Genomic DNA, 11,906 nt, shown 5'->3' with positions numbered 1-11,906 from the left:
TCTTAGAGGCATTTCTAATTTTATCAAGTAGGGACTGTGGCAGAATTATTCATTTATTTATTATATTTACATTCTGGCACAATCAAACAGCTCTTGGTGGTCATGTAAACATAACCACAAACAGGACTATATCTACTTTTTTCAATAAGTAAATCAAAGAAAGGAAAATACAGGACACATAAGATGCTACCTTAAGTACCTGTTCAAAACAGTAACAGCCCAAACTATCAACTGTTATAGAAATCTCCCTTTATACTCTATGTTCAACTGCAAAAAAAGGGGAAAAAATAACACTCAGAGAAGAGGTAGAATATTATTTATTTCTTTTCCTACACATTTTCTCACAGAGGCTTCAAGTAGCAGATAATGATTCTTCCTTCAGCCATTTTATCCTATTTAATCCTAACATTAAATAAATTAAATTTAGAGGAACGATCGTTGGCTTAACTTTATAATTATGAAGTTGATCCGGGATCCACCTAGTTCTAATCGAATACTCTAACAAAGGTAAGATATTGCTGAATCAAGTTATTTCAGTTACATAAATAATTTTTAAAAATCTTACCTATAGGAGGCGCTTGATATCTTTCTACTGTTTTTCTTTGTCTGAGATTATATGGACGATCATTTTCTTCACCCTCTGCCTCCTCTGCTTCAATATCCCCGTCTTCTTCTTGAGATTCTAGAAAAATCCCATTAAATATTTATAAAAGTGAACTAAGGTGATTTGCATAATATCCATTAAAGGGCACCGATTTGGATCGTTTGCAATATTCCAGAATGAACTTTATTGAAAGTAATATATTGGTAATTTAAACATTTCTTTCCGTATTATAAGGAGATCTATGAGACTTTGAACACATGAAAAAGCTATTACAATTTCAAAATCCGAACTATAAAATGACAAGAAAGGCCAAGCAGCAAAGATGTTTTCAATCAGAATCCTGCACAATTCATTCCAAAGGACCATAAAATGAATGTCTGATGGGGGGGAAAAAAAAAAACACTGATTAGAATTTATCAAGCCATGAAGGGATTACCAAGGCTTGAATCCATAACTGAAGAAGATCTGTCTGTTGGTATCCAGTGAAAACTGTATAGTTTGATTAATAACAGTTTTTCCAGACTATTAAGAACTCAAATAATTTTTCACTTTTATTTATCAAAGTAGCTGTCAAATTACTATCACCATTACCTTCTTCTTCGCCTTCTGTGGAAACCTCGTGGTGGTTCTGGATTCCATAGCTATTTCTCCTTAATGATTTCCTCCTTCTTTTCACTCTTGAGTACATATCCATGTTTTCCTGAAATAAAAACCTCAAGAATGATCTGCATTGCTAGCCGCTAAATATACATGTAGCTTCCAAACTATATAGCTAACCAAATTCTGATAAGTCATAACAAGTATTTTAGTGAGAGAACCTGCATGTATGCAAGAGAGAGATGCTAAAATCATAGGCTAAACAAACGTAAGTATCTTTATTTGACATCCTGATCAGAGCACCGAGTGTTCTGCTTTTATCTTAGGAGCTATAAAAGAATGCATGGGAGGATTCACAAAATAATTCAGTTATTGTATCTATTTGGCACATAGAAATATTTGATTTTATAAGAAGGGAGCGCATCTGTTCTTGAATAAGTGCCCACATCTGGAGACAACGGAGACACAATCAGCACTGTAGAACTCACAGCAAGCAAGGCACTCTGACTAGCTGGTTACAATTCTCTGGTCTTGCCACCATGTGGCAATGTCAGGCACAGGTTGTTGCTGCCTCAAGAGCTGGAATCTACAGATATGAGCCAGAGACTCAGGAATTCTACCACTCAGAGCTACAGCTTCCCAGCAGCCAATAAGGTGGCTGGGAAGGGCGGGGCTGTTGCAAGCTGGCCAGCTCATAGAAGGGAAAGCCTTGTTGCCTCATCAGCTAGCTTCCATTTAGCCACTCATCCACCACAGCATTTTAGCGGTTGTGCAAGTCTCCAAAGTTGCAACAGATAAGACAGAGGAGGTGTTTTTCCTGTTCCTGCAACTTGATTTTGGATATCAGTTGTTACTATTTAAAGGAACCTAGGGAGTCAGAAGTCCTGAATGCTAACCAGTAAAACATGTATATGTAGATGGGGACTGTTTTGCATTAATCATACTGACTTACAGATGGCTGACTACCATATAATCCACCAGAACCCATGTAACTTATTATGAGTTATTGTTAATACTACGTTGACACCTGTTTTCTCCCTAGCCAGCTGCATCGCTTCCTATTTCCCTTCTGTTCCTCTTATAAGGATTGAAAACTGTATATAGAATATTCAAAATCCATTTGATCCACTTTTATTAACAAGTGCTTTCAATGCTAGGCTATAACATACTCAAAAACAAAATGTAAGCAAAAAAAATGAGATGAGAAACTTACAAATTCAGTATCTGTCCACATACGCAACCGTTCCACTTCACCTGATCGCCTATTCCGTCTGATGTTAATATTGTCCATTTCCTGAAGAACAGCTTCAGCAGTACTAACATAGAAAAATGGTAGTAATTTATTGACTTATATATTCTGCCTTTATAATTTTTATAGATAACTCAACACATGCAATACTCTCTCCTCCCCCTGTTTTCCCCACATCAATAACTCTATGAGATGACTTGGGCTGAGAGAGATAGTGACTGGCCCAAAGTCAAATATGTGACAACTGCCTTGTGATATTTTAAGTAAATACAATAAGCTGGATCCATAATTAAATATGTTTAAAATTAAATAAGGGTCCCTTATGATCCTTGGAAGATTTTGGTCCAGTAAATGAAGTCTGCTAGTAGAAAACACAAAAACTCTACACACCCTTTTAAAATGCCAGATTTTTGAGATGTAAAAAAAATCTTACCAAGATTAATCATATAAGCTGTACAATTCAATTGAAAAACAAACTGAATTCTTTTAGGGGGAAAAATAACAATAAAAACATACAATAATGTGTTTGCATAAGTGAGCACACCCACTTATAAGTGGCACACATATGGCTGTGTTCAGAATTAATCACATTCAAACTGACTAAATAGTAGTCAGTACACACCTGCCACCAATTAAAGTGACTCTGATCAAGCCCATATATAGGATATTCTTCTGACATTTATTCAGTTGCCTCTTGCAGCAAAAGCCATGGTCTGCAAAGAGCTTACAAAACATCAAGGAGATCTCATTTTTGGAAGCTATCAGTCAGGAGAAGGGTATAAAAAAAATCTCCAAGGCTTTAGATATTTATTGTTATTAAAGGTGGAAAAAAAACCTGAAGTGACTTGTCTTGGTCTGATTTTCTTTTACATCTCAAAAATCTGGCATTTTAACAGGTGTGTTAAATATCCACCGCAGATACATATAATCCTTGTTTAATGTCCACTCATTCAGCAACCATTCAAAATCATGATGGCACTGAAAGAGGGCTATTTATGGTAGGTCCTTGTAGTTATAGCCATTGCAACATTCCCTGCATTCACCTGATCACGATTCAGGCACTTGAGGTCCTTGTAGTTGCAGCCATTGCAATATCTCCAAGATCACAATTCAGGCACTTGCCAACTGACTCGCAATTATGTCATAGTTCTGACAAGCAAAGTCAATGGGGAGCCAGCAGGAGGTTGCAATGGGCGGTCAGGTGAACCTGGGATGCTGCAACCAAACAATGACAAACGGGACTGCTAGAACTGCCATCATAAGTCAATGTGGGCATGAGTCTTTGTGTCTTACAACTGCATCTTAGCAATGGAGTTTCCATTCCCAAATACCATTGGTAAGGGAAGATACCTGTATGAAATAACTTGTAAAGATTTCTTTTGCTTATTTATGTTATAAACAATGTACAATCTTCTCCTAAGACAGACATGTCAAACTCGCGACGTCACGTGACGTCGCACGATGTATCGGACCTTTTCCCCCATTGACGGCAATGGGGTGGGCGCGGTTTCCTTGTGATGCATCTGGCCCGCGGGCCGGCAGTTTGACACCCCTGTCCTTTCAGCAATTATGCTAAAATTATAAAATGAATAAGCTAAAGCATAGTTTTGAAATTTGATTATATAATTTACAGCAAGCAGTTCCTACTAAGAGAAGTAAAAATTCAAAAACTCTTGTTTATTGTAGTATACCTAAAAGAAATTAATATGTATTTGCTATTGTATGGTGCAGATACAAAATATTGATATAGGTAGTCCTTGTTTAGTGACAACAATTGAGACTGGAAACTCAACCGCTAAATGGAAAATCATGACAGCAAGTGTGTTTCTGATTTTATTTCAGCTTTCCTTTTCCCCCACCTTTTGTAATGCTTAGGTCAGCACTAGAATAATTAGCAATAAGGGAATTAATGCTTCCCCCGTGCTAATGCATTCTTTTTTATATGTATCCACATTATGTGCCTGCTTTTTCTCTTGAATCCCTTCTCTGCAATCTGTCCATTCTAGGGATAGGAGGAAAAACAACAGGTCAGACACAGGACAATACATGCTAGCTGGTTATAATGGCAAACACGTAACTAAGAGAGAGAGAGAGAGAGAGAGAGGGAGAGAGAGAGAGAGAAAGATGCTGTGAAGATCATAAATAAATGAAGATCATAAATCAAGTCACAAAGTCATTTTTTCAGCACCCCTGTAACTTTGAACAGTCAATGCACAAGGCAGTCAGTAAGCAAGATCTACTAGTGTGCTCACCGATAAATCCTAGGCCATATAACAGAATATATCTTTCTTGCCAGCATGAGATAAAAATAAAGTATTAAGGAGTTTGGAAGCTGAATATTCAAATTAGGGGACCTCTTTGGTTAAATATATAAATAAAATGCTTCTCATAGACTGAAATATAACACAAACATAATTTTAACAATACCATGAAATTATACACTATTATTACTGTATTATTATTATTGTATATAGTATTCCAACATACCTGTTTACCAATTGGTCAAACAGTAAACTCTGATTCAGACTTTCAAATCTGTTTTTTCTAGATCGACAACTTTTTCTAATTTCTCTGCCTCCATTTATACAGGCATGGTCACCATCTCCCTTTTTTTCTCCTCGAAGAGAACAGCTTTTGAGAGCTGCAAATTTCAAGTTATAATATTAACACTGAGAAATATTAAGTATTTAGAATGTCTATAACAAAGTGCATGGACTGTTGCAAATGTGTACCATGTTGGGTTTATACCGTTGCTGTCGTTTTAATGGCATTTACATGAATGAGCTACCCAGTCTTATGATTAGAAAGGAAAAAAATGTGTAAAATATTTACACTCACAGACATACATAGTCATGCTATTTTATTTTAAAAAAATTCAATTTTAATGATAAATATATATTACTCTGCAGTCTTCATGCCAAATTTGCTTTGAGGGATTTGGGGTGCAGCCCAACTAGAATTAGACAGCACGGAGCCAGGAACAAGAAAATGGAAATAAATGAGGCCAGTTTAACACACGGGTACTTAGTCATGGAACAATGAATGTAGCTTTTTTTTTTACTTTTTGCACTGAAAAAAGTAATATTGCATATTGAAAAGTTCGGGTTGCAGAAAGAAAATTAAAAATATACAAGTGTTAATAAGCATCAGAATAAGCAATTTAACTATGCAGTACTTACATAAGCTACGACCATTTGGTAGAGTAGCACCAGATTGAGAAGTTAACCTAAGAACAATTTAATTTGGAAAATTAGCTGGTTGCATTAAAATTACAATTCACATAATATTTATAATATTTCTATTCCCAAGTGTTACATATTGAATATAAATTATGTTATAACTTCAACTCTACACGTGATATGAATATTTATTACCCATCTGTGTGTTTTAAAACTGTTAAGTAATTTTTATGCAGCTTCTATAAATGAGGAGATGGAGCAAAATTAACAATTCACGGAAAGCAGGAAAGTGAATTTTTTTTCATTACAGAGGACCACACAGGAGACTACTTTCAAATGATAGACAAGGCCAAGACAAAAAATGCAATGTATTTTACTTTTGAGTTGAATTAAATTATTCAGTCAATTTAATGATAACTTTTAGAATATCTCTAGAACCATATCTGCTTCCAGAAACTTTGCGCAGCTTGGAGGACTCAAGTTATCCACCTCTGGTTTAAAGTCATCAATGAGAAAGCCCGATATCAGTCTTTGAATTTGGTATTCACTTAATGAAGTTTAGCATTCCTAATTTTTTTACCCTTCTAGAAAGCATTCAAGCTAGTAAGGTTTAGGCTAGTCAGTTCATTCCTTTGAAATAATGATTTATGTTGATCTACCATCATGCTTGAAACCATCTCAGGCTACTCAATACAACATTTATAATTTATATGCTAATGTGATAAATGCTTTCAAATGCAAATATTTGAAAAGAAAATATCTATTATAAAAGAAAAATTTAATTAGTTTACGTTAATCAGTTTATATGTTCCAGTGCTATAATGCAGAGTATATTTTTTTTATTTGAAAAGAAAGCAGAATACTTTCAAGCTGAAGTAGGGCCCTACCTCACAGTCACAATACAAAATTGAAAGTAACATGTTTCTCAGCATTATCAAAAGCAGCTAAATTTATTTTCCTTAGTCTGAAAGGTAATTTAGAGAAAGTTACATAAAATGATAGGGATCAAAAAACATTCAGACTCCCAAACTGCAGTTTGAATATGCCCAGATCAATGAAACAATTCTTATTCTAGAATTTTGTCTTAAGCCTGTGCAAACCTATTGTAAATTTACCTACCGCCCAACCTAATAACCTACTTTAATGGTTCTAAGATAAAAAAAATAAGGGAGTAAAGAGATTTATTTTGATTTTGTACTGTTTTCTATTGTAGAACATTCAACATCTTTCAAATTGTCTTCCATTCAAAGATGGAATACAAGAAATATTTGAATGAAACATTTTAAATTGGATTGATTTATTCCAACCCAGGACATTTTTTCCCCTTCCATTTTGTGTACTTACCTAATAACAGGGATTTGCTTTTAGTTGTGGAAAGAGCTAACTAAAACTAATGTTACAAATAGTACTAATATTACAAATAGAGTAATATCTACTATATCAATTATGAGATGGAAAATGGCAATAATCAAAAGCTTGATTTTTTTTTCATTTTTACTATGCTTTAGCTACTACTGCAAAATGCAACATTATCACAGAAAGAATTTGTAACTTAAAAACTTTGAATAATTTACTTTCCATAATAGCCAAGGAGTTAAACTGAAAAGAGGATGTAGATATATACAGTGGTGTGCTGGTAAACGCATAACAACTGGCTCTGCTGGCTTCATTGCTACCACTTGGCTGTACTACTAGCTGCCTAACAGCTAATTGACACAATACTGGATATAGTAACTCAGCTCTGCTATCTACTGGCTCGCAAAATTCTAGAAAATTTAACAATAGGCTCTCACAAGCAATACAAGCCAGCTCTAATACACCACTGGATGTATATGTATATCCCATCACCAATGCTATAATAAATCCAGTCAGACTGAAGAAATGTTTTTGTTTTTTTATTATATTTTATTGATTTTTGTACGATAACAATCCCTAGTGCTTAGCAAACCGTGTGTTGTCAGGGTTCACATATTTAAAAACAATCAATAATAATTAATTTCTATAATTAATCAATATGTTAGTCAATGATATATTTCCTTGATCTTCTCTTCTTCCAGTAGTATTCTCCTTTTGTCTGCATTAAACAAATATAATTCTTAATATTTTCAATACATACAAGGTTGAGTATAAACATTTTTCTAGTATTTGTACAACAATAACATCAACATATATCTTTTTTAATCAGCTTATATTTCAGTTGTATTTATAAAAGTCATCTTAGTGTCATTATGTGTCCTGTTTTCAAGATTCTTATTTAAGCTTAATTTCCCCACTGTATTCAAACCACTCTTATCAGTCATAATTTTCTCAAAATTACCTTTAAATATCCAAACTTTTCATTCACATACACCATCCCAATATTTTTACATTTCAGGTATTGTAAAAAGTATTATACTACTTATATATCTTATCCCTCTTACTATAGGGCCCCTTTATATCTAAACTATCTATTCTTTTAACTGTATTCAAACAGGTGTTTAATCATATAGTACTCCATCTGGTAAGTCGAATCGAGTCTCTTAAATCTGACTCTAGCCTTCTTCTTTTGTGAGGTCGCTTTCCAATTCAGTATTCAATTCAATTCTACTGAATTAGAAATGTTTGTTTTTGATGCAAAGCTATGAAACATGTCTGTAAAAATATTCAGGTGAATGCACTTATAACCCTACCATGATTAGGAAATTCGCATTCACAAGTTCCCACATGCATAATTTTTACATTAAACCCAGCATCTAAGGATAAACAGGGATATCAGCACCAAAGTTTTCATTCTTTTCTGTACAAGTAGTCCTCAATTTATGATTGTAATTGAGCCTGGCAATTATGGCCATGGGCTGTGTCCATCATAAAGCAGATCATTATAGGATAACCGATTTGACAATTTTTTTTACAATGGTCATTAAGCGAATGCAGCAGTTGTAAGGGGAAAGAAACAGTTATAAGGCGAATATAAAGATTGTTAAGCAAACACTGTGATTGTTAAGTGAACCCATTGTTTGCTATGGGGTGTTTTATCCCAGAAACCAGAAGTAAATGTTGGCTTCCAGAAAGCAGTTGTACTTGCAAATACATGATATGGAGTGCTGTAAGCGGCTGTAAATGTGGGTCAGTTGCCAAGTGCGCAAAATTTGACCATGTGACTGTGGTGTGTGCATGTGTATGTGTGTGCACATGATGTCAGAAGTTAAAAAATGGGTGATAAGTAGCTTTTCGGGGGTCTGTCATAACTTCGGTCGTTAAGCAACTGATCATAATTTGAGGACTTCCTGTATCCTCTTCCCAGTGTATCCTCCATGCCAATACTACAAATGAATGCTAGTTTTAAACTGATGTTGCCATTATAAGTATTGCTGCAATCAAAACAGCAGAGAAAGAGAAGTGAATGTATCATCTTTGAGTATTCTTACCACAGAAATCAGGAAACACACACATACACACAAAATGTGCCTGTTCAAACAAATTTTGAAGAATACAGGATTTAGAGCTCACCACAGAAATAAGAGCTCTTAATTTTTCCTTTCCAGAGACTAAGTATTAGTTGTATTTTTAAATGTATAATAGTAGAATTCTAGCTTAAAACATATGGACGCTGGCTTTTAAAAAAGGAGGGGGAATTACATTGTCTTATGTTTCTCTCTTGGGGAGAGTATATATATATATATATACAGTATATATCACCACCACCATCATTATTCCAAACTGATTCTCTCAGCAATAGGATAACAAAATAGAAGGATATTTAGATATTGGCTCTAAGTAGCATAAACATTATGGAAAATTATTTATCAAGATTAATAATATTTAGCAATTGCATTTTTTAAAAAAATCTATGAGCCTTTCATTTCTGATTTCACACAATTCATGCTTAAATGTTCATAAATAATGGAAATTTCATTAGGCATGATGGTCATTTTGAAGTGTACATTGTCCCATTTCAGATTTTAAAGTGGGGAATCAGAAATATTAGCATTCATTCATGCAGTTCCAGATACGTAATATAATAATTTTAACAACTATCTATCAACTCTAAACTTTGTTTTATCTTTGTTTAAAGTAACATTTGTCCTCTTTCCTGCAGAACAAGTAACACATGCTGAAAAGAATCATAAATAATGTTTGGTCAATTCAACTCCAAAGCCTAATTGTGTGTGTCACATTGGTTAAACTATGTAATTGCCAGGGAGCAATCTCACAGATCAAATTTGGAATTAACAGCAGAAAAAGCTATTAATTTGTAGCAGAAACAAACCTGGCTTTCTGTTGCTGAAGAAAACATGGAACTAGTTAAACTTATTAACATAATACTATATACATGGAACAGACAAAACTGTACTCTAATCACTAGGAATTCCAGATGTCTTAATGTAAGCAACAGATGGAGTTGCTCTTTTTCTTTCCCACAAAGTTTGTCATCTAAAATAAAGTTTTTTGGGGGGGAGGGGAGAAGGGAGGAAACTGGAACAAGCTGTCCCTCATGCACTTTTGCATGAAGTCGGAATATCTGCCTAAAATCAGTTACTAATGATGAATTACACATGATGAGAAAGATGGGATGGGAGTGAGAACAAAAATAGCATCCCAAATTTAGTTGTTCCTTTCTCTGCAGCATACAATTGATTTTAGTACATAGGCTGGAACAGAACCTGATATAAGGAGGCTATTTTAAGGAGCAGAAATTTTTCTTTAAAGAGAGTAAAGATTTTGCATTAATCAATAATTGAAGCTATTTAAGAAAATGATCAAAATTGTATATGTGTGAGTCCACGCGTGCGTGCACACCCACCCACAGGTTTTTAAAAACTTGAATATGCTTACCGGGACTGACCAGTTGAGACATTCCATTCCTCTCGCTGTCCAGTACTGCGAGATTTTGATTTGTCTTTGCATACAGAATCAGCATGTTTCAAGGTACGTTTGGCTGGAGGAGATATGTGACTATCACTCAAACTACCATCGCTACCATCATCTCTCTAGAGAGAGAGAGAGAGAAAAAAAGCAAACAGTTATTAGTCTCATTCATGACATTGTTCAAGATAAATATTCCTCCAATTCAGGGGGAGCGGGGGGGGGGATTTGATTCTTATTCAGATACTAGCAATCATCCTCAGCTGAAAACTGTAAATCTAATTAATAATAATGATAATAATAATAATAATAATAATAATAATAATAATAATAATAATAATAATAATAATAATAATAATAATAATAATAAAGTTGGAAGGGACCTTGGAGGTCATCGAGTCCAACCCCTTGCTCAGGCAAGAACCCTACACCATTTCAGACAAATGGCTGTCTAATTCTAGAAAGAACGTATGAGAGAAATTGAGGAAATTCCTATATCTTTTTCTGGGGATTAAATCAGATTTGAGCTTATTTGTTTGTTTTGTATTTATATCCCACAACGATTAAATGCATCCTTTAATGATTTACAAGATATATAGAAAATTACTGAAACATCAACAGTAGCTAATTTTAAAATAGCTAATATCAATAAAACATAACAGACTGATAGTGTATACCATCATGTTGAATCAATATAGGCATTAATGTATTAACTACAACATTTTCTTCATGCAATCAGGGAGGGAGGGGAGGAAGCCAATCTGATTCCCACTGAAAGCTGTTCCAAATGCCAACATTTATATTAACAACAAATATTTGTATTATTATTACTTCAATTTATACTTTATCACTTCAGCCCTAGGGCAATCAAAGCCACCCATATAACCCAAAAATGAAAATGAAAACCAATTTAAACAAGTAGCTCAAATGAACAATTAAAATGACTTGAAGCATGAATTAAAGAATGATATAAAGAATATAAATATTCAGAATGATCACACTAAGCCAATAGAATTTAAATTACTGCAACTGATTTTAGGACATGTTTCCTATATGGAGTTTTATGATGTTAGCTCACTATATATTTGACTTTTAATACAATATTGCAAAAGTTAACACACTAAATCCTAAAACACACATACTTTACATTCTTTCTAAGTCCCATACTTATGTATAGAGAAGGAGCTCTCCTCAAAAACATCAGATACCCAACTGAGGGTTTGGCAGGTGATAAACAAATGCTCCAGGAGGATTGCTTTCTTATTTCCCTCAATAAGAATGCACAGGACAACTTTGAACAGCTTGGCTGGTGGAGGTCTTGCCCCCTTGGGGAAGAATCACACCAAAGAAATTGTTCCAGGCAAACACAAGCAGAAAGTCAGGGGTCCTTGCCCTGTCTTGCTCAGAAATGTTTCTGTAACAAGAAACTATG

The 11,906-nt window shown here is 34.3% G+C and overlaps 1 protein-coding gene across 1 annotated transcript in view; it reads right to left on the bottom strand.

The window, feature by feature from the left end:
• The window catches only part of ATAD2B (ATPase family AAA domain containing 2B), a 79,292-nt gene that overhangs the window by 56,780 nt on the left and 10,606 nt on the right, over positions 1-11,906 (bottom strand). The window contains exons 2-7 of the mRNA XM_015822557.1: positions 10,445-10,599; positions 5,630-5,676; positions 4,938-5,091; positions 2,415-2,517; positions 1,196-1,304; positions 566-682 (exon numbers count right to left, since the gene is read on the bottom strand). Coding sequence (XP_015678043.1) covers positions 566-682; positions 1,196-1,304; positions 2,415-2,517; positions 4,938-5,091; positions 5,630-5,676; positions 10,445-10,599 — 685 coding nt within the window. The remainder of the gene's footprint in view (positions 1-565; positions 683-1,195; positions 1,305-2,414; positions 2,518-4,937; positions 5,092-5,629; positions 5,677-10,444; positions 10,600-11,906) is intronic.

This window comes from Protobothrops mucrosquamatus, unplaced genomic scaffold, assembly GCF_001527695.2.
Source record: "Protobothrops mucrosquamatus isolate PMUCROS unplaced genomic scaffold, P.Mucros_1.0 scaffold1605, whole genome shotgun sequence".
Lineage (NCBI taxonomy): Eukaryota > Metazoa > Chordata > Lepidosauria > Squamata > Viperidae > Protobothrops > Protobothrops mucrosquamatus.
Note: the sequence above shows the minus strand (reverse complement) of the source record. Positions and strands in the feature narration are given on the sequence as shown.